The 27,171-nt window shown below is 44.8% G+C and overlaps 1 protein-coding gene across 1 annotated transcript; it reads right to left on the reverse strand.

The window, feature by feature from the left end:
* Window positions 1-2,797: 2,797 nt before the first annotated feature.
* ilrun (inflammation and lipid regulator with UBA-like and NBR1-like domains) lies at window positions 2,798-26,750 on the reverse strand. The gene is made up of 5 exons (XM_088639877.1): window positions 26,465-26,750; window positions 16,167-16,321; window positions 14,695-14,892; window positions 10,784-11,094; window positions 2,798-5,249 (listed from the first exon to the last, which is right to left on the reverse strand). The coding sequence occupies exons 1-5, from the start codon at window positions 26,620-26,622 to the stop codon at window positions 5,214-5,216; spliced, it is 858 nt and encodes a 285-aa protein (XP_088496003.1). The 5' UTR covers window positions 26,623-26,750; the 3' UTR covers window positions 2,798-5,213.
* Between the last annotated feature and the right edge of the window lie 421 nt (window positions 26,751-27,171).

Genomic DNA, 27,171 nt, shown 5'->3' on the forward strand with positions numbered 1-27,171 from the left:
TGGTAAGCCCTGGGTTACACTGGGAGACAAAGCGCAGCTGACACACAAGCTAAAGCCAACATCCTGGGCAGCTTTCACTGAGCTGCATGATCCACCACAGTCCAGCGGTCCGACACCGACCATCTAAAATACAGGCTACATGGACGCTCTTAAAATGTTTAAGACGCTTTATAATTGTTTCCTACATTTACCTTTGTTTTTTGCTGGTTAAATTGAGACAATAAGGTATTTTAGGTTACACCTAAAATGGGGTGGCATCTGGAGTGGCAAGTGCCACCCTGTGCCCCCCTCTCTGGCTACGCCCCTGCCCTGCAGTGGCTGGGACACTGGCTTGCAGGCGCTTGGCTTGGCATTGGAGTTTCTCACCTATCCCCAGTGAGCTGTCACAGGAGGCTGTCGGGTCAGTGCAGTTCATCTCTTTTCTTGGAAACCACTGATTTTCATAACCGTTCCTCCTCTTTCTGACGCTTGGCTTGTATTTTCCTTTCTGTGTACTCTTCCTGTTTGTATTTAATTCAATATGCTTTCAGGTGTGCGTTTGGAGACGCTAGGTCGGCACCTGTCCATATTTGAATAGATTTCTTGGATCATCTTCTTGCTCTGCTGTGTCAACACAGTGGGAAAATCAGAGGCCGACATGGCAGGCTTTCTGGAAACGGGTTTCCTCTGTGGCTCGACTGATTTGCAGGGGTTCATGTGCAGCAGCTTTTTATGGAAGCATGCCCAGTGCATTGAAAATCCAGAGAGGAGGACTTAAACAAACCCAGGGTTATTGGCATGAATGGAAAAAAATGAAAAAATATTAAAGGTTTTGAAGCTAATATTCAAATGTTAAACGTTAATCCAGCAGACTATTTCAAGAAAGACCCTGGCAGTATGACAAAAGGACCCTATTGAAAACTGAGAAGTGTATTTTGGTCTGAAAACATGAGGCATATCATTACACTAGGTAGTAACTTGAAGTAGATTCAATGGAGTTCTTTAGGACAACATTGTTTTTATTTTCGAACTCCAACTTTTTACACCATACTTAAAAGGCAGCCACCTACTGTACATGTTAAGAAACAGAAAACAATTAACTAGTTCAAATTCAACTTGTGATGAGGCCTATTCAGGGTTCAGTTGTTTAATTGAGTGTTCATCTGGAAGAGAAACCTCTACTTAAAAAAAAACATCTGGGTGAGCTCTTAGTAACAAAACAAGCACGATAAGCTGAAAAAAACTGCTTTCTTAAAATACTGAAATGTATCTACACAGCTGCAGCATGTGAACTGCTGATGTCACATACTTTCTCTCTCGTATGTAGAGATTTTTATGAACATCAGAGGTGTGTTTATTCTGAAATCATGAGGCCTGCTATAATTGCACACAGAAAGGGCCAAAACTCATTGTGTGGCCATTAAGGTAATTGTATGCACCTGAATTGTTTTCCACAGCAAAGGGTTTGAATATTTGTGCATTAAAGGCAGTTCTATTTTTATTACATATAATCTTTTTTTTTTTGCTTTGAATGTGTGCAGTAGGTTGTAGATAATATAATTACTTCAAAGTACGAATATGAAAACTTTACGCAGTTCTGCATACTTTTGCAAGGTTCTATATATACATCAGAAGAACCACATATGGGTGTTGAACTACTGCAATGCAGTCCCTCACGTAGATCACAGTGATGGAAAGGTCACTGCTTAGCTCATGATGGGAATGTAATTATTTAATTGCTTCAAAAACTAAGAAGGGGTTCTAATTCAGTAACCTGTTTAGATTAAGGGCACTAGCAACTATAATAACATGAGAACACAGGACAAGTTACACAGGTTTTGCATCCAAGACACACAAAATTGTCTGACGCCTAGAGCAGGTGAATTCAAGTCGTTGATTGCAGGCTGCGTGGTCTCCTCTAATTATATTACTTCTACAGGAAAGTGCTTAAGTGATAAAGATGCATTCTCAACTCATCAGATTAAAAAAAAGGTATTTAACTTACAACAGATCTGCCAGTACATTTCAATTGTGTAATACAGAAATAAGGTTGTTTCAGGGCATATCAGAAGATATGTGCTCTTAATGTCATAAACTGTTTAAGACCAAGAAGCCTTTATGGTTATACATATAATCGAAACTTGCTCAATAAAAAAACTGGTCTAATAAGACGAGAGCTCACGAAAAGCAAGATAGAAAATCCTACAGTCTTTGAAAGCAAGCCGAAATCCCCAAACTTGTTCTTCCTTCTGAAAATTACAGAGAAAATCAGAGAGAAATTCCTGATGCTAGCATGGCACCCACACAGCTGCGTTTGGAAAGCAGCACACAGTTGCAAGTGGCTCATTTCTTAAACTTATGCCCCACTAAAATTGGAGCCTGTGGGGCTAAGGCTCAGCACTTTCTTTTGGGCCTGCTGTAGCATGCACCTCACATTTCTAAATATTCTCATGATCTGCACTGTGTTCCAGCCGTACAGATGTGGACATATCCCAACGCGAGTCCAGCAGTGTATTTGTGTTGAAGACTCAGCCCCCAGTGTTTTGGAGCAACTAAGTCATTTTAAACATGAAAAACAGCCCAGCTTTGCTTACCTGGATACCCACAAATCATGGTACAGTAATGGCGAATGCCCCTTGTGCGTCTATACCCGCCCATGATAAAGCTGCAATTATCGAGGAGGGCTTAAGGAATAGGTGAACCCGATAAGAATGTGCAACACTGAAACATTATAGCTGTGATCCACACATTTGGCACTGCTTGGCAACAAATGAAACCTCAGGTAAAGTATACTCAAGAATAAAAGCACGCAAGTAGGTTTCTTTCAGTGTTAATTTAATCATACAAATGTTCATTTTTTTTTACATACAGAAAAAAAGAAGCTTTCGTTTCGTTGACATTTTTTCTTAAATGTGCTATCAGACTCGGACTTCAGAGTCGCCCCCGCCTGCCATGCCAACCCTGCGCAAAAACTCACCAAAAAAAAAAAACAACACCATCGGGCAAGGACTCAAACCCACAATCGCACAAAGAAGAAGAAGAGTAGAAATCCAGCCCAGGAAAGAGAGAGAGAAAAAGGAAAGAACAAAACGAACAGTGTATACTTTTTGGGATGAGGTGGCTTGCGGTATCAGCTCTTGTGAAAACAAACAGCCAGCGGCAGAGCTGAGTGTGATGGATTGCCGTAATAACGAAATGAAAGGTAAACAAGAAACAGGTGTAGTTTGCCCTGAGTGACGGTAGTTTGGGCTGCAAGTCGAAGCTGAATGCGGAAATTACATGTGATGACTGCTTGATCAAGGTCCACTTTGGTTTACAGAGCTTCGGTGTCAAATACAACCTTCAGACTGGAGAAGGGGGGAGCAATCGTCCGGAGAGCAGGATCGGCAATGGTGAGAGGTTAGCTCACAGTGGAAGACTGGATGAGGATCTATTGGGAAAACCCTCATGGGTTATTAAATGGTTTGTTCCTGGTGTGAAGGCGTGCACACCACGGCTAACTGCTGCACCGTACTGCAAAAGAAACAAAACGTGACATCTTTTGCTATCCGATATGGCTTCAGAACATTTCAAATCTGGGGAGACACAAGCGATCTCCTTTCCAGCAGATAAGGCTTCACGATGGGAGAGCTACAAAAGCACATTTCTGCATGCTGACGTTTGGCTGGCTTGTCTTCTCTCCTGCTTTGACACCCCTTGCGGTGTTCTGAGGCAGGATTGCAATTGGTGCACCATAAAAAAAAACATCTTCCTTGCAGTATAGCGGTGCTTATTATGTGTGCAGGAGGCTCATACAGTTATGTGGAAAGGAGTCTGATAGCTGCCCAAATAATCTGTGTGATGCCCTTTCTGAATACGAAGATAACCGATCTTCCAGATAGTATCATGCTAAGCGAGTGGCTTTCTCTTCACAGTACTTTACAAGGAAAAAAAAACAGGTTTGCAGCCTGTAGTGTCAGTTCAGGAGGTGAAGCTTGATTTTTTGTTTCACATGGTCACCTCCATACTCAAAGTGAGAGTGTCAGTTCCCCAGCGTCGGCAGGACGGCTTGCCTTTGTGGACTCGGGTGTTGCTTAGGGAATCAGAAAAGAACAGGGGGAAGTTGCCCACCTGAAACCATGAGGCAGGAACTAGAGCCTACCACACTGACCCCACTTGATGACGGCAGACATTAAAACAGCAATGGTTCTCGCAAAGACTGCTTTTGGGGTGCTAAGGTTTTCTGAATCCTCACCCCTGAGATGGCTAAAAAAAAAAAACACTCTCCGAGGAGTGTAATGTAAAACTCCTCGTGCTGGACTCGCTGCAGGGGCTGTTCCCCTAGAGTGTAACGACAGTCCCGCACTCAGAAAAAGCACGCTCCTTCTAAAAACATCAGCGATATATATTCTCTGGCTTCTGCAGTAGCACCAACTTGAACGAAGAGGCGTGATTATGGATTTGTACTTTACTTCCCTCTGCTGGAGTACTGTGGTTCTGCGCCTCCGTCACAACCCATTTTAAGGCATTTCAATCTAATGGCAGTGCTCATATCGCTGACTTGTGACTCTCTTGAGTGATCCCAAAAATCAGACTGAACTGAACTTTTGTACATCACTGTCAAATGTGAAAAACTGAATGAAAAGGCAGTGTACAACAGAAGCTAGGAGAGGGAACTGGATTTGAAAATGCCAAAATCGTTTCATTTTTCTCCTCTGGGAATCACCCCCCCTCCAAAACAACTTCTTTCATATGATGAAAAATGAATACACCAAAAGCTGGAAAAACAAACCTACCCAAAAAGTATACACCATGAGCTTATCACTAAAAGAAAATGTATAGGAACAAGTCAATAAATTTAAACATTTGCTCAAAACCTACAATCGCTCAATAAATGGCTTTTCCCCTCTTTTCTCTCTTGCGTGTCACACACTCACCCACACTTCCACTCACTCTCGCTCTCTACTTAATTATCTGTGATGACAACTAAAAAAATGTGTCTCTCATCTTGTTTTAAAAGACGTATAGCACTCCTTTTTTAATTTAGCATTCATACATGCATACGCTGGGCTTTGTCGATGTCTGCTGTATTATTTACCAGGAACGGAACAAACGATGCGGCCTCGTCTTCGGTTTGTCTTTTGGGTTGCTGTGGAGAGGAGAGGGGTCTGCCAAGTGTCAGTAAGAGATCTCTACACCCCCAGCCTCCCCCACGTGGGGAATATCCAGTGCCACTGCACAGTGATTCCCGGGTTTTAAGACTGTCCAAAAGGATAGGGGCCGTGGATACCCTGGGAAAACAGAAGGACAGAGTGAGTTATTTCTGGGGATCCCAGACACCATTATCTGCACAGATCTCTGCAAAGATCATCCTCAGAATAGTCACTGCTTTTGCTCCCTTCGCAGTCTTGCTGTAGGAGGTTTGGATTTTGCACTTTATACCCACTCAGATTTGGATTCGCCAATGGCGTCTGTACATGTCAGCTTGGAGACCAAGAGGAGGGGAGGATGAGCTCCACTGACCTGCCTTACAGGAGGGGTCACAGGAGCTGCCCGTTCGTCAAGAGCTGAGACACCCTGTCTGGCTACCCCAGGCAGCACTCTGCCAGCTGTGCACTGTCGCCGGGACAACTGCAGTCCCAGAGACTGACAGCTGCGTGTTAACGTGGCCCAGACCAGTGTGGGCCCTGGTCATGGCGTGTCCATTAACCTTTCGGTTCGCAAAACAATGTACTGACATAAGCCGACGCTCCGGCTTGAGTAGGGCAGACACGGGGCTTCTGTAACGTACGAAGGAGATCGAAGGCATCCGTCTTTTAGCTTTAAAAACTCTAGCACATTATTTGCAAAAAAACAAGATTAATGAAAATGACTCAAAGAGGTCTGTATATATCTCAAGCAAATTGACATACATACAAGGTGTGTGTTTACAATTTAGTTAAGGCTGAAGTCTTGGACTTGCTCCCCTCAGAAAAAAAATTCCAATCTCTACAGCTGTTGACAGTTTTTCTGTTTCAGAAGCCCATTTCATCCACCTATTGGGAAGCTGCCATCCAACACAGGACTAGGAATTGGGCTAGTGGATGACTGGCATTTTGATTTAATCTGTACTTTAGTATTGAATTAAGACTTGCTAAAATGTTTATCACACACAAAGTGGCTGCTGTAGTCATTTTAGTCTTAGATGCTTTGAATCTTTAAACCAGAAAAAAAAAGTTAGACATTTATAATCAGCGTATGTTTTTCTTCTACTTGTGTTTTCTACGTCCCCACGCACGTACTCTCACACAGTTTGCAAGCAGGCCCCCCTGCCCCTTTGATCATGTCCAGTGTCAGGCCCCCCATTTTGAGACATGCCACAGACAACGCAGCATGTTCCTGGGGTTCAGCCCCTCGGTCCCTCTACAGCAGCGCTGAGTGCCTGCGGGGGTTGCTGTGTTAGCTTGAGAGCCATTCGTCCATTTTCTAACTGCTTCATCCAAACCAGGGTCCCTGGAGAACTGGAGCCTATCCCAGCAAGTAACAGGCACAAGGCAGGATACACTCTGGATGGGATGCCAGTCCATCACACACTCACACCAGGGCCAATTTTCCCAGCAGCCTATTAACCTACCAGACTCTGGGAGAAAATCCATGTTAAATCCATGAAAATTCATGGGGAGAACATACAAACTCCATGCAGACAGGTCTGGAATTGAACCCAGGGCCCCAGTGCTGCAAGGCAGCAATGCTAACCACTGTGGTACCGTGCCACTGTGCAGTGCCAGGCAAACTGCAGCTTGAAGAATGCCAGGCTCAGCCACGTACCGATATGACTCGGATCTCGAACCCGTGCCAAACCCAAGAATCTTCTACAAACCAGCCGCCACATGGTTTGGTACCTACCATCATCATGTACTTAAAACCTCCTCTAGTTCGTCTGCTCTCCAAGTGGAACAATTCCTCCCACCTACATTTACCTTAAGGCCCTCTCTCTTTTTAAGTGCTTCAAATTCATGCACAGGTGCTTGCAAAACCCTTTAGGTTATCTTTTTTTTTTTTTTAAATGACTCAAAATAACTTTGATAAATGATAAATATCACAAAGGAGGTCAGAGGTTTTCAAAATAAATGTAACACACATTTATCACTGTTTGCATTTGGCTGAGAAACGGATAAAATCAAAGGGAAGCTCACTCATAGTTATTTTCTTAGAGCTGCAAGACCATGACTAGAGATTTTTGCTTCCCAGAAGGTGTGTATTTGGATAAGTGGGCCAACTAGCGAGCAGACAATCTGCCATTGGTTTGCTCCCCTCGTGTAATTTCAAAGCAAATCACAGAATGTCCTAGGACGGAGATGAAAGAGCTCTATTTCAAAACTCCTAAAGTACGTTTTACGTATTGAAGATTGAGCAACACTACAGCTGAAAGTATAACTATTTACACACTTGACCCTGAAGATCCCTACACCTGTTAACAGAAAGCAGCTTTCCTTCTAAAACTGCACCAAACTGGAGCACAGGGCACAAGGCAGGACTTCTGGCTGGATGCCAGTCAATCACAGGGCATGCACAACCTAGAGGTCTCAATCTGGCATGTCTGTGGAAAGTGGGAAGAATCTAGTGCCCAGTGGAAACCCATGCAACCACATGGAGAGCAAGCAAACTCCTTCTGGGAAAAATTTAAGTTTGCTTTTCACTGTGACTATCTAAATTTGGAATTTGTAACATTACAAGAGTTATTTCACTGCACACGCAAACAATATTTCAATTAAAATACAATGCTAATTAATTACTGGATTTAAGAACACAAATGTTACAAACGAGGACTCCATTTAGCCCATCTACCTCATTTGGTAGCTGTTAATTGATTTTATCCAGCCACTTCTTGAAAAATAAACAGGGTGAAGGCTTCAATAGCATGGTCCATGCTTGTTCCATACTCCCACCGCCCTTTGTGTAAAAATGTGCTTCCTGTTCTCAGTTTTTAATGCAATTCCAGATCATTTCCACTTGAGCCCTGTGGTTTGCATTTCACTGTTTATCCAGTAGACATCCGCTGGGTTGACTCTGTCAATGCTTTGGAGGACTTTGAATACCTTAGTTCCCTCTTCTCCGTTCAAGACTGAAGACTTCAGTTCTCTAAGCCTCTCAGCGCAGGACATTCCACTGAGAAACCAAATACGGCTCTTTTTTCTAGATTAATTTCAGAGCTGCAATATCTTTCTATAACGTGATGACCAAAACTGTAGACAATATTCTCAGCGAGGTTTTATGATGTAGAAGCTCAACAGCAAAAACAAAGCTCAAGCCTGGTTTTAAAAGAAAATGTCTATAAAATAGGTTTCATTCACATTTTCAATAAAAAAAGCAGAAGAAAATCTGTTGCACAAGAGGTTTGGTTTTTGGCAAGGAACACAATTGGCCCATTTCTAAATTGGGTTGCACAAGTGTAGCAAACATCAGACTACATTAATGGGTTTGATATGAGACTGGAAAGCGATAACACACACAAGAACAGCCCCCACACCCTTTGGAAGTTCCTAATAACGCAACAGCCATCCTTTGACTTTTACATTTTCCTTGGGCAATGGGCCTGTGTCACCAACAGTACCTTAAGCAATAAGGGATTGCAGGAAACGGGTTTTTTGGGGGATGATCAAACATTGAGGTTCTGGAGGTGTTTGAGATGAATGCTTTAAAAGTGGTAATGAGGACTGTTCAGTTTTATTTGAAGTCTCTAAGATGGGGCAGTTCGGCTGGCAGAGATTAACAGGAGGAGTCTGTTGCAAGGACGTGTACAGAAGTCATATTGTTCCACAAAGAATTCTCAATGCCCTGTTCTGATCTAAGCATTGTTTCAAACAAAGCAAAGACCAGCTGAAATAAGAGGAGATAAAACTACAGTTGAGACTCAAACTAGAAGGCATTTCTTTATAAAAGACTTCTGTGAGGTCAAACTCTGGGTCTTCTAACAATTACCCACATGAAATCAAATGAGCAAGACAGATCCTCTTTTATGTATGATGTTTCTCTCCTATAAATGTATTTTTCAAGCCCAATATAAACCTTTTCACTGATTTATTAACAGGGGCAAAACAAAACTTGGCATTTGGATCTCCCTGACTTGTAAGGTTGTGCTGCTATTCAAGGAAATACCTCCTTTCTGGGTTTGCAAGACACAAAAAAAGAATTATGGCACCCTTTTCTCCTTTGTATTATATGATTATCTGCTGTGCCAGGATACAAGAAATGCTATGTGAAACATGGATTTCACATTTGCTGTTTCATCTGGAAAAGCCTTAGTGTCTAACCCAGTTTTGCAGACAGGCTTTGATGCCACATAGAAAATAAATTTCAGACTCTGGAACAATACTGGCCCTAGATTGTCTGGTCTAAATTAACAATATATTGTCCAAGATTAGCACAAATCAGTGTCTATGACACAACTGCATAGAGTTTGGCCATATTAATACGTACAACTCATATTAATAAGTACACTCTCAAGCATCGCAGGGCTGCAGGGGTACCAGGCTTTGTAGGATGCTGCTGGCTCAAGTGAAAATGATGACACCCCAATTCAGTCTTAATTTGACAAGATCATTTCTGTAGACATGCCGATGTTGGTTACAGTGTCTCCCAACACAAGTGATTTCTTGCAGTGCTGTGATTGGCGAATGGTGGTGCTGGGGGCTGGTATAGTCTCAAGTTGCACACAAACACTACACATCCTTGCTGCTCTTCTGCATCGGCTGAACAAATCGCTCTCACAAGGTGACGTACTTTCTATAGCAAGCATTCTCCTTTTTTGTCAGTTGTCATTTCTCATGCACACACGGTATTTCTGTCTGGTTTAATGGAAAATGTGTACCATCACTAATTGTTTTAGCTTATCATAGTTCCTTATCATTTGAACATTGTGTAACTATATAGATGTTGTATTTATATTTAAATACCGTATTGGTCTATTAAAGGGCATCAATAGGAATCTGTCACAAAATAAAGATCGCGGATTCCAAAATCAAAATTTAGGTGCAGACAAAATTTACTGGCAGAAAAAAAAGTCCATATTCTCTTCTCCAAGGCAGAATTAGGAAACAGACCTGATCTTGGACCGAATCCTGGTTTCATAACTCCCTTAAATAAGGTACACACTATGAAGTGACAGATGTGTAGAATTTCAGCAGTGGACCCATGCCTGCTGGAGCACACTGGATGGTGTATTAATTTGCTCAAATGCTTTGAACCACTGAATAAGCATATTAAATCTATAGTAGTGTACAGATCGAACTGAAAAGTTATTCTGATTTGCAGTACAAATCAAACCATATACTGACCCATCTCAATTACTTGAGTGATACTGTTTGTTACATTAAGAGTACTTGCATCTTTCAAGTTACTAAACGTCTTGCAGGAATACTATTTAATTGGTAATGTTACTTAAAGTAACGAGAGGGACTGGTGCAGGTGATGGGGTGATGAGAAACATGGTCTTGAAGGATCATGGAGCCTTCTTGGAGAATTCATGCTGAAGTAATCACATCGCAATAGTGAAATCACAAAAGCTGTGACCCTACAACACAATAATCTTTCTAAAACCTTGTTCATGTTCTAAGCTGTAAATACCAGCCGTCTGAATGAGCCCCTGTGTCAGGTCCTGCATGGCTGATAATGTCAAAGGTAGCAGGTGTTTGTGGCTGCTCCGTTTTGTGACTTGTGTTGTGCCGCCCCTGTACTGATCTTTATATCACGGCTGACTGGTTTAACAGAGCAAGGCTCTCTACTTCACAGCCTCCCCCTGGAGGCCACACGGGAAACGACTAGCCTGTGTCAAGCCTGTACGTACCTGGCTGTAAGTCACTACTGATAGGTTGTTTTGGAGACCGTTTGGTGCTATATTTACAGAGTTGTGTGACAGTCCATTTTGATCCTGCTGGATTCGGTCTGGCGTTGCCTCCCAGGGGCCCCCCGGGTCCTTGAGGCTGTTGTCCTCGTCGCTGGAGGGGTGCTTGTTCTTCTGCGGCGAGGCGAAGGGGTTGAAGTTGCCCTCCACGCTGCGGTGCGGCTGGGTGTTGAACTCGGTCTCGAAGGAGGACAGCTGCTGTGTGACGCCCAGGAGCCCGCCCACCTCCACACTCAAGATCACCCAGATCACATCTGACCGAGAGAGAGAGAGACAGAGAGACCTTTCAGACACGGCGTGACCTTGAGCTGCGGACAGCTCGACTTCACATCACCCGACTCATCCTGAGGGGCTGAAGTGGTGGCAGGATCGGTACAGCGAATGACATGCTGGTTTGACTGAGGGGCTACACTGGGAGGATGTGGGAGTTTTATAGCCGCCTGCCCCTGCGTGAGGCAATCGGAAACGCGGACCGAGCTCTCCGGTCGGAACTAGCGCTCGGATTCGCCCTCCCATCCTGGCTAACATCCCCCAGGAGGTTTCACTCTCACCCCCAGGTGAGGGTAAAAAAATGCACCACGTCAGCTTCCTCGCAGTTAGAAATCCTCACAGTTAGAGGAATGGTTCAAATCAAGGTTTAACTAGAAAACAATCTGTTTTCCTGCCTTCAAGTGCATAAGATTGAGAGAGGGTGCTCCAAGTGTATTACCCACTCGCACAAAATACATGCAGACCAGACTGTGTACATCTGCCAGGAGTATTCTGTTTCTATTGAAAGGCTATTTGGCAGCTGCTCAGGGTGCTGTGCCCTTGTGTATGAGCTGTGTTGCTCCACAGCTGCCCCTGGGTAGGTGAGGTGGTGTTGCCAAACATGACGGGACACTCAGGGCTGTCAGTACTGCACTCCAGCGATACTGAAGGGACTGAAATTTGTAGAACCGCATGTATTAATAAAGAATGAAAATGTAGCTCTGATTGATATTAATATTGATGTGCTAATTGATTACTGATGGTTTTTGCTATCATTATATCACTTTTATATCCTGCAATATGCCTGTCCTTCTTTTGTAGTGCTTCTGTATAAGCTTCAAAACTTGTAACTTATGGGAAAGTTACGCTGATTATACCCATTCCTGTGAGAAAGTCTAGAAGATATGAAGCTGACCTTGATTCCTTGATTAATGGAAATTGGGGGATGGTCGTATCAAAAGATATAGATAAGGGCTGGAAGACACTGGCCTCACTAAAACCTCAAGGAGGGGGGCTGCTACCCACAGAAGTTAAAGTAATGTACACCAGATCTATGGATCCATTATAACTTTCTTATTTGACCATAAGTTCTGGTGATGAAGATGAGGAAGACTACAGGAGAAGTATTATGGGATGTAGTCTGGTGTAATCTAGGAGGATAAGTGAGATGGCTCAATGAAAATCACTGTACTTCACAAGTTACAGCTAGAAAGTTGCAGATGGGCAATAGTTTGCCAGCCAGCCCCCACTGGAAAGTATATTTAATGCCAGATGGATATTCCTATTCTTTGAGATTTCTGTGGTTTCTGGTCAATGTCTCCTTGGGCACACTGTGAATAAAGTAAGCAGATTCTCCTCACTACTGTCTCTGGTCTGATTCATCCTTGGGGCTGTCCTGACTGCTTGCCTCCAATCCTAACAATCTAATTCATGAAACACGTAAACTTTGCGTCGCAGATACTGAGTAGTGAGGGGCACGGAGGTAGTGCTTAGCATTGCTGCCTTGCAGTGCTGGAACCCTGGGTTCAAAAGCCTGGGGTGCCGTCTGCATGAAGTTTGTCTGTTCTCCCTGTGTTCATGAGGGTTTCCCCTGGATGTTCTGGTTTACTCCCACAGTCCACAGACATACAAGTAGGTTAACTGTCTTATAGGAGAATTGGCCCTGGGAGTGAGGGGGTAAGCGTCTGCAGTTGTGTCTGAGGGGTGCTTTCGTGAAGGACTGTACCCTGCTTTGTGCCCGTTGCTTGCCAGGATAGGCTCTGGCTCTTTCAGGACGCTGAACTGGATGCAGAAGTTAGAAAATGGATTGAAACAAGAGTAAAACAGAGGAACACTGAAGGTTATGAATAAGAGGAGTCCATCTAGCATGTTTGATAGCAGTTAACTGATCCAAGGATCTCATCCAGCTACTTCTTCAAAAGGAAGCCTGGGTATCAGCTTTAACACGGCAGGGCAAGCTCTCACTGCCAAGAAGCGCCTCTTGTTCTGTTCTTAGTCTATTTAAATATTGATTCCGCTTGACTTCTGGTTTGTGTGTGAACTTTGCCCATGGCACTTCTTAAAAACAGTGTGGCCTTGAGCAAAAGCTAGGCTTCCTTACATTACTGAGGGATTAGATGTGTGGAAGAAAAAAAACTGAAATGAAATTCATGCTGAGATGAGAACCCAATGAGTGCAATGCCACCTAGTGGTGAAGCTATCAAAAGGGGCTAAATAACCTGTTGGCTTCTGAGGCATTGGTGTTGTTCTTGTAATACTTACATTACAGCCTGTTTTACAGTTCTGGCTTTACCATATGATCAAACACTTTCATTACAAATGACAGCATTATAACAAGCTATTAATGCCATTTGGATGATGCGATAGCAGCCATAATGCACCAGTACACTCACCACACACCAGCTATTAGTGGGGAGAACAGAGTAATGAAGCCAGTTCAGAGATGGGGATTATTAGGAGGCCATGATTGGTAAGAGCCAATGGGAAATTTGGCCAGGACATCGGGGTAACACCCCTCCTCTTTTCGAGAAACACTCTGGGATCTTTAATGACCACAGAGAGTCAGGACCTCGGTTTTATGTCTCACCCGAAGGATGGCGCCCTTTTACAGTACAGTGTCCCCATCACTATACTGGGGCATTAGTACCCACATAGACCGCAGGGTGAGCGCCCCCTGATGGCCCCACTAACACCTCTTCCGGCTGCAACCTTCGTTTTTCCCAGGAGGTCTCCCATCCAGGTACAGACAAGGCTCACACCTACTGAACTTCAGTGGGTTGTGAGCTGCAGGGTGATATGGCTGCTGCCAAAGAAGTCTTAAGCTTCACAAGGGATGTCCATCCATTAACTGCTTCATCCAATTCAGGGTCACAAAGGAACCAGAGCCTATTCCAGCAAACAACGGGAGCAAGGCAGGGTACACCCTGAACAAGATGCCAGTAGATCACAGGGCTCACAAAGACTGAAACACTGACACTCCCTGCATGCCATACGAGTTGTGCATGTTCTGCCCCCTGGAAGCTGTGAAAAGCCTCCTGCGCTGGCTTGCCCTGCAGCAAGTTCCCACCCAGGCCCTCATACTGCAGGGAGATGAGCTCCAAAGACTTATCCACTGAAGAGCACTCCAGAAACCAGTATCTGTAGTGCCAGCATGTCATACTACCAGTATGTCTTTGGATTGTGGGAAGAAACTGGAGCACTCGAAGGAAAGCCCAAGCTGTTGCAAGTCCTGGGTTCAATTCCTGGGATCCTACCTGTATGGAGATTGGATGTTCTCCCCTTGTTCTCGGAGGTTTTCACTGCATGCTCCAGTTTCCTCCCATGGTCAAAAGACAAGCTTATTTGGTGCACAGATTCGTACAATGAACTGGAGGTCATCATTTCATCTTCAACAAATCTGAATATGATCTCTCATCCAAGCCATGCAGCCAAGTCCACTTGCTCTGGGCTCTTACTGGGGAGTTCGTCATGAGCAAGCCACTTGTCGGACTAAAGCAAGGCAGCCTGCTTTCACTTGTGGGTACAGATCACAACATGGTTCAAAGAGGACCACAGGCGTCTTTCTTGTAGATGAGCCGTCAAGTGAGTCTCAGGGTCTGACCTACCCCCGTAGAAGAGTCCCGTAGCCGTGCACATCCTCCACTGGCCCTGGTACATGCCGGGCGCTGCCGGGCTCCGCATCTGCACGCTGACGTCCGTCACTTCCTGGGGGTCTAGGGACCGGACCATCACCATGTTCACATGGCCAAACTGGTCGCCTCCCACGTACTTCAAGCTCACGCCGGGGGGCCAGGATTCCGTCCCTGAAACGCAGACAGGCGGTCCTGTCAATCGCAACTCCACAGCAACCAGCAGGCCTGTAACATGGTGCCATGGCACCGTCACGCTCGTTAGCTGTGCTCAAAGCAGGAGATCATCATGTGGCACCACTATGAGGATACCGTTAATGCTGATGGGCAAAAAGAAGTCAGACAGTAATTTGCTTGAGCCTCGAAATTGCTTGAAACTGGCTCACAAAGTGTAGAAATGCAGTCTACATGTGCTTGCTATTAGCGCTGTGTTTAGGATGGTCCACTGCAAAGGTGTTGAGCATAAAAGGGTAGGCAGTACACCCAGGTGCGAGCAGTTCAGCTCCAATGATCTTTGTAAGACCTAACCAAGTTTCAAACCAGCACATTGTGAAATATTAAACTTCCCTATTGTGTTTTCCCCAAACTTTGGACATGCTTTTCAAAGACCATAATAGTAAGATCCAGGGTCTCTTTCAATAAAGCTAAAATGCATTTGTAACTTTGTTCAGGGGGCTTTGATGCGATTCAGACACCAAACAAATGCTCACTCAAATGCATATTGACCTTAACAATCCAGAGATCACAGCCTGGGTCATGTGTAACTAGCTGACTAAGACTAGGATTCCCCCAAGCAAACTGGGTGGGAATATAACAAGAAAAAATTTGTTCAGATGAAGAAAGAAGTTCAATATTGGCAATGACAGTTTTTGAAAAGACACTAACAAAATATGTTTTTAAATTAGCCAATGGCTGACTTTCCAGCAGCAATTCTCTTTTGCGGGCTATATTCTGCGATGTTATTGCACTCAGCCCTGCTTTGATCGACACAGCTCTTTGGTTTTTACTGTGAAAAACACTTTGAAAGAGACATGTCTTTTAACACGTTGCTGCTTTTGGACTTGACTGAGCTCTGCTGTACTCTCCTGTAAAGACCGAAGTCCTCTAGATCATGAGTTGTTGATGCCTCCATCACGATAAGAATGAGACGGTGAATTTACTCATCAGTAATTCAAGCTGAGGCCCTGTTATATCGAAAGCGCAAGTTTTAGTATCTGTCAGCGCTGTGTACTGAGCGCACGCAATTGCTGGAGATATCGGGACAAAGGCAGCCAGCCTAGTTCTGTACTCCACAGAAGATTGTGTTAGTAAACGGGAAACCAAATCTGCCACATGACCAAAAATAAGAAAGCCCTATCTAATGAATGCACCCCTGTTGCTAAGTATCACATTATAAACCAGTATGATCCACCTTCAGCCAACACACTTAGCTGAGGAAGAGCACAGACCTGTATTCTGTATCCTCCAGGTTTTTGTGAATTGTGTGTCAGGGGGCACTGACTCTCCCTCTCCGATTGTCACGTCTTCGACAAATGACATTGATGGTGCGTTGATGTTGGGGCTCTCAAAGTCGTAGTACGCCCCGATGGCTGCCTGCAGGTTCCTGAAAGGAAAAAGGGGACAAAGCAGTTGAGTCACATATCAATCTAACGTAACAGAGTGAAAACAAGATTTCCACTGCACAGCGGATAGATCCAATCCAGGTTTTGTGACTTGCGGCCTGCAAAGTAAGCCTGTGTTAGCAGTAGAAATATGTATTAACTGCATATCTAAATAAGTTTTCCCAAAGCTGCTGGGAGGAAATACAAGGCAAAAAATGAGTGTGCCACGGCATTTTTGAAGACAGAAGTAAAAAAAAAAACAACAAAGAGAAATGTATTTTAATTAGTACTGAAACCAAACCAGGGGTGGCACAGTGCTTAGAATTACAGGCTTGCAGTGCTGGGGCCTGGGATCAAGTCTGGACCTGGGGTGCTATCTGTGTGGAGTTTGTATGTTCTCCCCGGGTTTGTGTGGGTTTCCTCCGGATGCTCCACTTTCTTCCTGCAGTCCAGAGACATACAGCTAGATTAATTGTCTTCTGGGAAAATTGGCCCTGATGTGAGTGTGTGTGTGTGTGTTGGTATTTGTGTCTGTTGTTCTGTCCTGTGATATGGTCAGAACGGTGTACACCCTATGGCCAAGGGTGTATCCTGCCTTGTGCCCACTGCTTGCTGGGATAGGCTCTGGCTTCCCCACAACCCTGAATTGGAAGAAACGGTTAGATAAAAGATGGATGAATGAGACCAAACCATAGCATTTTTTTAAATCAAGGACAAATAGTCTCCAAGAACAGCAGGGTCAAAATCAGAGCTGCACTTTCAGGATTTCCTGCCTACATTTTACAGCCCTTTGCACCAATACAAGTACAGATTTTTCATTCAAAGTGATTGGTAATTTTTATTAACTAGAGGAAGGCTATGTGAAAATTCTATTCAGACATGTTCATCTTAAAATGTAAAAGGCCTGGAAACCTAGCACTAAATTACTCCACCACTTAACGCTACTGCCCCATGAATATTCGGTATCCTTAGAAGGGGTGTCATTGTAAACGGAGTATACGTTTCTGACACTTAACAAATCCTGAAGTCCTGAAATGGTTCCAGCTTCTACAGTCATGTGAAAAAGAAAGTACATCCTCTTTCAATTCAATGGTTTTACATATCATAAATAACAATCGTCTGGTCCTCATTAACTTCTATAATTAGACAAATCTAGCCTCGAATAACAGACAACACATAACAGATTTCGCTATGTCATTATTTATTCAACAAAAAGTAAGCCAAAATGCAGAAATCATGTGGGACAAATTAAGCACACCCTTACTGCTTCCTTCGGAATGAAGAAGGTAATTAGCAGCCAGGTGCTGCTAATCAAATGCACTTGCACTTCATCAGGAAGTGTGACCACCTCTATAAAAGGGAAGGGTTATAAGCCCATTTCCAAACAATTTGAAATCCATCATTCTACAGTGAGGATTAGTTACAAATGGAGAACATTCAAGACAGTTGACAATCTTCCCAGGAGTCGGCGTCCCAGCAGATTCACCCCAAGGTCAGACCATATAATGCTCAGAGAAACCGCAAAGAACCCAAGAGCTACATCTAGGGACTGACAGGCCTCGGTTCAATGTTAAAGTTCATGACAGTACGATCAGAATAAGACTGAACAAGTATTGCTTTCATGGAAGGGTAGCCAAAAAGAACATGGCAGCACGGCTTAGGTTTGCAAAGCTGTATCTGAACAAACCACAATATGACAATCATTTCTGGAACAAAATGTCCTTTGGACAGACGAGACCAAAGTGTAGATTTTTGGTCAGTATGCACAACGCCATGTTTATCACCACAAACACCTCATACCACCCGTCAAGCACGGTGGTGGAGGGGTGATGATTTGGGCTTGTTTTGCAGCCACAGGACCTGGGCACCTTGCAGTCATCAAGTTGACCATGAACTCCTCTTTATACCAAAGTACTCTAGAGACAAATGTGAGGCCATCTGTCCGACAGCGACAGCTTGGCCGAAATTGGCTCATTCAGCAGGACAATGATCCCAAGCACACCAGCAAATCTACAATTGAATGGTTGAAAAAGAAAAGAATCAAGGTGTTGGAATGCCCAAGTCAAAGTCCAGACCTCAGCCCCATTGAGATGCTGCGGCGGGACCTTAAGAGAGATGTACATAAACGAAAGCCCTCAACATCAATGAACAGAAGCAATGAAGAGTGGGCCAAAATTCCTCTAAAACGATGTGAGAGTGATAAACTCATACAGAACTCAATTTCTTCAAGTTAATGCTGCTAAAGGTGGTTCTACAAGCTACTGAATCAGGGTGTATAGTTAGTTTTTCACACATGGCTTCTGCATGTTGGCTTATTTTTAAATAAATAATGACACAGTGGAATCTGTTATGTGTTGTTTGTCACCTGAGGTTAGACTGACCTAATTTTGGGACCTGGTAAGGACCAGCTGATTTTTTGTTATGTCCTGATATACAAAATCATAGAATTGAAAGAGGGTGTACTTTCTTTTTCACATGACTATATCTCCTCATGAGCAGTGTTTACTTAGACTACACCCACTCGATTCGGAACTTGAGTTTTTTCAGACTCAAAGTCTTTCACTTGACGACTCCCACACCCACTGGGATGAGAACGAGACAGGCAGACATGCTCCTCCAACACGCCCACCGGCAGAGTCACTTGTCATTTGACATGCTGAAGGAGTCGTTGCACCATCGGCTGAAGCCAAGACGCATCTGCTGCCTGTGTCACTGCAAGCCGTAGGCATCTCCGTCAGTCCGAAAGCCGAAAGAGAACTGGCCCACTAATCCCAGCCCTGTTATATGGGAACACTCCTATACTTAAGGTGCTCTGGGGTCCATGGATGTAAAGTGCTTTAGAAAAGTGCCAGTAGAACCATATAAAAGTTCATGAGGAATGCAGCCAGGGCACCAGCATGTTAAAGTATCAATTTCTTTGCTCGGGGAAAACATATCTGTTAAAAACCCAACAGGGAGGAGCAGGAAGAATAAGTTTTATTATGATGTGTGAAAACTGTGAGATGACAGGATGTTGTGAGAGAGCTCCCTTGTTTTTGCAGCATGTTTTTCAGGTCCAGGGGGTCATCTGGCTTTTTTCTGAGCACAACCTCATAAAAGAAAAGACAAGCTAGAATAGATTTTAATAACTTTTCCACCCCTTAATAACTAAAATGACCAAAACCCAAATTTCCACTGACCACTACCATATCCTCTGAATGTCTTTCATGTGTTTTTGGCGGCCTCTAGTGGTTGGCGTTGGGTTATAGTCCTTCCATGGGACAGCCGTGTGAAAGAAGCAGCCGAGAGTTGTTACTGTAGCCGTGAATCCAGAGTTAGTATCCAACCAGCTCTAGTATTTTATGGATCTCAAAAACTAGATAAGAAGTGTGGTGGAAGTTAGTAAAAGAAAACCGTCAGTGGACATCACCTGCTGCTGGCCAAGAGCGCAGGTGTCCGTCAAAGAAATCTGGGCGTCCTAGACGCAGTGTTTCTGTGAGGCGATGCTTCTGTATTTTGGGGTTCTTAAAAAATGCATTATCATGAAAAATGACACCAGTGAAGCACATGGACAATGCAGTGTGACTGGTCCCTGAAAATACACACAGAGAATGTACTGTCCTGCCTTGTCAGATTTTGAGGATTATCCATTAAACTTTAACCCTAGTCTGTATAGAACACCTTGTACAAGTAGAGAGAGTGTGTTTGTTTGGAAGGGGGAGGCGCCTCAGCTATAGCCACTGGTTCAGAGAGTAATCCTGTATAGGCAAAGCTTTTCTGTTTTCTGTGGTCGATGGAATTTTACAAGCAAAGGTGCAAAGTACTCTCATTCTGTGATCTTTCATATGCTGGCAAACTGCAGCTGTAGGCTGTCTCATCTGACAAAACAAACCTCAGGGGCCGCAAAGCCTACATTTTCTGGTCAAATCTCTTACCTTGCGAGGGACAGATTTGTAACTCCTCCGATTCTCAATAGATATGGACTTCTATGATTGGAAACACATCTGTTTTTTCCATTGTCAGTAAAACTTTCGAACAGGATCTAAAAATGCTGAGCACCACTCCAAAATACTCCATATTAGAACAGATCTGGATTTTAAATCACAAGACAAAATGGTGCTCCCAGAAGTTCTTCTATACCTGCAGCTTCATGTTTTAGAAGCTCAGTAATGATTAAATTGCAAGAGGCAGTTTTATCAAATAAAGAGAGCCTTCAGATTTTCTTTTCTTTTTTCCCCACATTTCTAGGCTGGTGTCTGGGCTAGCATTTCCAGAACCGTACTTGTGAATACACACTGATGTTTCAAACTTATTTTGCGCAAATAAAAAGCAAAGCAAAATGATTTTTTTTCCGGTACTGGTACCCTGAAAGCAGAGTAGAAAATGAATTCAGTACAGTCTCTTCTTTACAAGCCTTTCACCTGATCCAGCTTGATCTCTTTAGTTCTGCAAAGCTGGACCTGGACAGTACTGGGATGGGAGACCTACTAAGAAAACCACGTTGCTGTTAAAAAGTGCTGGTGGACCAGTAGGTGCTCTTCCTGCTGAACATGAATTTCCAAACCAGTGGTCCAGTATGGAGGCAAGGAACACCTTGCTGTAGGACATACTGCCGTTTGGCTGAGATGTTAGGTCCTGCAGCTCTACGTGTTTGGAAACGAAGACCAAATGGCTAGCAGCCGTATCACCCTGCAACTCACACCTAGCACCCCAATGAAGGTAAGCAGGTGTGAGCCTGGTCAGTACCTGGATTGTAGACCTCCTGGGAAAAACTAAGGTTGCTGCTGGAAGAGGTGTTAGTGAGGCCAATAGGGGGCGCTCACCCTGCAGTCTCTGTGGGTCCTAATGCCCCAGTATAGTGACAGGAACACTATATTGTAGAAAGTCACCGTCCTTTGGATGAGACATAAAACTGAGGCCCTAATTAAAAATCCAGGGTCTTAGGGGTGTTACCCGGCTTCCTGGCCAAATTTCCCATTGGCCTTTACCAATCACGGCTTCCTAACAATCCCCATTTATGAATAATCACTCTGTTCTCCTCCCCACTGATAGCTGGTGTGTAGTGAGCGTACTGGTACTCTATGGCTGCTGTTGCATCATCCAGGTGGATGCTGCACACTGGTGGTGGAGGGGAGTCCCCATTACCTGTAAAATGCTTTGAGTGGAGTGTCCAGAAAAGCGCTGTATAAGTGTAAGCAATTATTATTATTATAATTAAATAAAAATACTTTCCAACTTCTTCCTTAATTGAGTTAGTGAAGTAACTTATCCTATCTCCAGCGGAGGGGAGCTCCTGGTGCAGAATGACTGCCACAAGTCACCCAGATGGGGGCTGCTCTTCACTCATGGACAAAGAGTCCCCTTCTGTCTTTAAAGTGCTCTGCGACTCTTCTGGATAAAAACTGCTTCACAAATGCAAGGAATTATACATTATTTACTGGATTTGAAAAAGGCCATGTGTGTAAACTTTCCCAGCTGTGCAGTTTAGGAACTGGTGAGAACTGTAAAATTAATCTTTTACTTTTATTAAAATAACATGCCATAAATCAATATGGAGGGAAACAACACGTAGCAATGTGCTGCAAAAGCCCTCTATATATGAATAAAAACACCAAACAGGGCGTCAACAGCTTAACCAGTTACCTCTCTGATGTTCTTCTGCTACAGGCAGATAAGGACTCCAGAACCCGCCCAGCACCAGGACAATCTGATTGTCACCACTTCACATTTCACAGGGGTGCTACACTGCATGATGTACTGCTATTCAGGCAGTGTACATGAACGTGCCCTTTTCTGTGGCAAATGGAGATTAGTTCAGGAACACAAAATTACTTTGACCAGTCACACAATTAGTTGAGCGGAGTCTGGCGGGGTGCAATAATAGCGATTCACATTATTTCAGAATAAAGACACTTGTGTGTGGTGTGTGTATGGTCCCTCAGTGAATTTCAAGCAAAGGATCAAATCTGAAAACCAAGCACCTTTCAAAACAACTCGGGGACAACGCTGTCAAAGGGACAATTCAGGCGCAAGTTAAAACGAATGTTCAAAGCCACTGAATTCAGGCATTAGACGTCAAAAGTGGATAGTATCACCCAGACACTGCCTAAATCAGGCTGCCTCTGCAACGTGAGCAGCCAGGGAAGGTGGAAACTGGTCAGGGATGCCACCGCGAGCCCATTGCTGACTGTGAACTTTGAGCTAGCTGGTATGGGTTTTTTTTCAAACATTTAAATGACAGTGCAAATATCACAAAAGGTTTTGTGGGGAGATGACTGAACTGGAACTTGAAATGCAGAGTGTTAGATCCCAACAAACCCAACACACTCACTCAATACTGTCCCTCCTCGCAGGCAGGTTGGTGGCAGCATTATGTTATGAGGCTGCTTCTCACGGGGAAGCCTGTCAAGGCTAGAGGGGGAAATGGGTGGAGAAAAGTCAAAGCAAATGTTAGACAAAAAACCTGCTTCAGTCTGCTCAAGACCTAGAGGCAGAACAAAATGTCACCTTTCAGCAGGACAAGGGTTCAGAGTTACCCTGGAGTAGTTTAAGAATAAGAAAGCAAATGTCCTGAGAGAGGCCAGTCTGCATTCTTTCCAGGTCACACCTGTATTAGATTTACACTGAAAAAAAACTGGAACAGAATCCACTCTGACTGGAACAGGACCCCAGCTTCTGAGACAATAAGAGTTTGAATTCTGGAATATGTACTGTAGCACTTACACCACAAAACATTAACCAGGATACATCCTCCTAGGCTCCGAGTCTGAATCAGCTCCGGTAGAATAAGCTCATAGCTACATATTCCTTTGCTGTAAAACTTGCCTAACAAAACCAATAGCGTTGGGCAGCCAGGACACTTCAGAGGCACCAGTATATTCTGAAAGAGTACCTGGTTAACCATTTAGTGAAGCAAACGTATAGGTAAACGTGTTTACTACAGTGATGAACGTTCTGTTCTTCTCTTCTTTCTAGTCTGTGTCCAAAGCATTTCAACAGTATACTGAAAAACGTCTTGTCAATTGCCTCTTCTCTGGGGGGGAGTCTGGTGGTCCTCACTTTGGGCTGAGGGATGCACAGGGAGAAATGCATGCTCGGTTAGTGTGTGCGCGGGGGGAAGGTGTCTGTGTGTGCACCAGAATTAGCATGATGCACACTGCAGGTTCGAAGGACAGAAACTAACTGAGAATCCTTCCTTTTTCTAAGCATCGTGCTGGCTCCTAGCTGAGTGGAAATGCCAACACTGTCTTCAGCCAGCAGGAGGCGCTATTCATCCTCTTCATGCCTGTATCAAGGATATCCAGCACAGCTTTTCTGCCCGCCATATGCTCCATTAATCACGGTGCCTGTGGTGGAGTCTCCGACACAGCTGTCTTCTCACTGCACCAGTCCCCCGCTATGGCACACAGCAGACTCCGGACCAGCGAAGAGAAAACCACAAGCAATGCCTGTCACAAACATTAGGCTGTCTCTAACATAGCGGTTAGGAGTGTTAATAATAATAATTATACACTTATATAGCGCTTTTCTGGACACTCCACTCAAAGCACTTTACAGGAAATGGGGACTCCCCTCCACCACCACCAGTGTGCAGCCCCACCTGGATGACGCGACAGCAGCCATAGTGCGCCAGAACGCTCACCACACATCAGCTATCAGTGGGGAGGAGAGCAGAGTTCAGTGGGGAGCAGAGAGAGCAGGAGAGATGAAGCCAATTCATAGAGGGGGATTATTAGGAGGCCATGATTGGTAAGGGCCAATGGGAAATTTGGCCAGGATGCCGGGGTTACACCCCTACTCTATTCGAGAAACACCCTGGGATTTTTAATGACCACAGAGAGTCAGGACCTCGGTTTTACATCTCGTCCAAAGGACAACGCCTGTTTACAGTATAGTGTCCCCGTCACTATACTGGGGCATTAGGACCCACATGGACTGCAGGGTGAGCGCCCCCTGCTGGCCCCACTAACTGCAACCTTAGTTTTCCCCAGGAGGTCTCCCATCCAGGCTCACACCTGCTGAGCTTCAGCGGGTTGCCAGCTGTGAGTTGCAGGGCGATATGGCTGCTGGATTCACAGACAATGGTGGCACGAATTAGAACCTTGTACTAAATATTAAGGAGGATCAAGGTAAGGCTTTACTCCATGCTGGAAAGAGAAGAAAAGAAACATGGCGTCTCGGCTGTGGAGCCTGCTTCGAGTGTGAGAAAGAGAGGGAGGTCAGCTTTCACTCACCCGAAGTCAGTCTCTCTCTCACACCTGAAGCAGGCTCCACAGCCAAATCGTTGTGTTTCCTTTCTTCTCTTTTCAGCATGGAGTAAACCTTTACTCAATCCTTTGAAGCCCACGCCTGCTGACACAGCTCCCTGCCTGAACGACTAAGGAGGATTATTGAGTTCAATGGTGTTGTGCGAATTTACTTTGAAGGAAGATTACCTCAACCATAATTTGAGGTAATTTGGGATTTGAGCTCAAGTTCTTGTAAGTGAAGAAGTACCTGTTGCCTTAGTCCAAGTGCCTTTAACATGACAAATACCTCTTTTTTGGGCAGCCCTAAATCGTCAGTACTGCAAAGTGTGGCAGCCAAGAAATTCAGAACCGGCTCTAATCTAAAACCTTCAGCAGTGCAGTGGCGACTGAAGTTGCACTGATGGTCAGGGTGGGAGAAAAAACAGTCGACCCTGCCGATTTGAAAAAGTAATAATCAGCGTAATAATGCGACTGGGATGGACTTTTTACCCAAAAAAAGTTCCGTAAAAACTGGAAATGTCGAAACGCCCATCATGTGAAATCATGCAAACTAAACTAGCTGACTTGAGCTACTCTTCCCTGCGCTGTTCTGAAACAATTTCGACAGAGGCTCTGAAAACGCGCCGAGAGGAGTGCTGACAATCGGAAAGCCTGGAGCTAGTCGTCTCAGGAAAGGTGAAAGGTGACGGGCCAGACTTGGAGCGGCGCTAATTTTAGCCGGCGTTGTTGCGCCCCGAGCCCCACGTGACCAGTGATTGTCGGGCCGGTCTCGCCCGTGAAATGAGATCATTTACTCGCCGCAGCCCGTTTCCACCGATACTGTGAACATGACTCACGACTCCAGAGTTGTTGTTGTTGTTGTTGTTTTTATTCTTTTGTAAAGACCGGGCTACGTTAATCACCAACGATCTGAAACTTTGCTGGAAAAATCCAAACACCTCGCAAGCAAGTGCGATGATACAATGATACTACAGCATTTTATCGTGCTGCTCCGATTTTGTGAAATCGATTCCGAGACCTCAACACACACGCACGCTCAGATCTCGTTTTTAAACACGACATCGGATGGCGATTCATCGCCTTTGCACTCCAAATGAAACGACAGCCCGTTCGGGACTATTTTGTTCTGGGGCGCTTACAACATTGAATTTGTATCGATCTGTTCAGTAGGTGCCCTTACCTAATGCCACAATGCTGGTACAGTTCACAGAATGGCCCTCATTTACTTACTATAAAATCCTTCTGTACTACGGGCATGCATTTTAACCTTTCGGATGTGGTTACGAGATAGAGACCGAAAGAGAAACTAAAGCAATAACCCGAGAACGTGTGAGCAATCACACGCAGTGTAACTCTGTCCCTAGTCTTCGGGAGTGCTAGATGTCGAGGGGTTGGAGTGTTTGATCTTTTTGTCTCAGTCAGAAATGCGCCGCACGGTACAGAAACCTCTGCGAGGCTCCATTATTTACGTCAGTGCGGACTCGCTGCCCTCAATGAAGGGGCTGGAAGTGTAACAGTTACTCTCTCAGACGCGCACCGACAGGCTGCTACTACTGCCGCTACCAGTCATTCCACAACTCGGCGAGGGAAGACAAGACTTCGCGAACTGGGAGTCCCTTTTTCACAGCCCCGAACACTTTAAAATCGCCGCATTTTCTCCGCACACAACATGGCACGTATCCCCCCCCCTTGTTTTCACAAACAGATCGAAACTTCCTGCACTTTCCTTTTCGGTCAGGGCTGTCTGTAAAATCGCCAACGGGTTTAACAGCCTGATGGAAACAACGCAGAAAGACAACATCAGACGGGCAGCTGTGGCGAAACACAACCGCGTCACTCTCAGCTGGGCTAACACACACACAACACAACTCCGTCCTCCCCTTTAACGGCGAAGGCCCCGTGCATCCCCGGACTCACCAGTTGGTCATATCCAGGAAGAAGGCGCAGCCGGCCGGGTTCAGCTGGAAGCCAAGAAGCCTTTGGAACTCGGAGATCAGGACGTCCTTGTCGGTGGTGCCCATGCAGCTGAATTTCTGCATGAGCTCCGGGTCCAGGTCCATGTCCATGCCCTCCATGGCGGGTGTCCCGGGGCGGCAGCGGGGGTTTCTCTCCTAATTTAGTCCGAGGCCTCAGACAGTCATAACAACCAACCCAACAACAAGCTCACTGCGCATGGCTGGGGCGAGCTCTGGGAAGACGCCGACGTCACACTACGGAGACGTCGGCCACAGCGGTTTGAGGTCGTCACGGCGCGTGTGGCGGCTTTTACGTCATCTGTTGCTACTCGAGATGCACGAAGATCTCCCATGTCTTTGATGTCATTCGGATTTCTCCTTGGGAGCTTTGAAAGCGAGACAAATAATCCTCCGTTTTTGCTTTCATTAAGCACTATTTCCGTCTTTTCTGTTTGGAGGTCCTTCATCCCAGAAATCCTTCTCAACACAAAATCAAATTATAGTACTGAGAATTGTGTTTATAAAACACCCAGTGAATCCCAAAGCGATTGACATATAGGAGGTGTATACACATCATTCTAGACTGAATTGCTATGCCCACCTGTTGGTGTGTGGCAGCCGTTCTGCGTCTGTAACACCACTGCACAGCTGGTTGGGTAGAGCAGACTG

Source organism: Lepisosteus platostomus, chromosome 7 (genome assembly GCF_059453375.1).
Source record: "Lepisosteus platostomus isolate fLepPlt1 chromosome 7, fLepPlt1.hap1, whole genome shotgun sequence".
NCBI classification, from domain to species: Eukaryota; Metazoa; Chordata; class Actinopteri; order Semionotiformes; family Lepisosteidae; genus Lepisosteus; species Lepisosteus platostomus.

What these genes read in the sequence shown, in the direction of transcription:
- ilrun (XM_088639877.1), bottom strand. Translation starts at nt 26,622, where the DNA reads ATGGAGGGCATGGACATGGACCTGGACCCGGAGCTCATGCAGAAATTC. An exon ending in CTGGAGGATACAGAATACAG is followed by an intron (nt 14,893 to 16,166) that starts GTCTGTGCTCTT and finishes TCTGCGTTTCAG; the next exon opens with GGACGGAATCCTGGCCCCCC. An exon ending in CAGTAGTGACTTACAGCCAG is followed by an intron (nt 5,250 to 10,783) that starts GTACGTACAGGC and finishes CTGTTTTCCCAG; the next exon opens with GGTATCCACGGCCCCTATCC.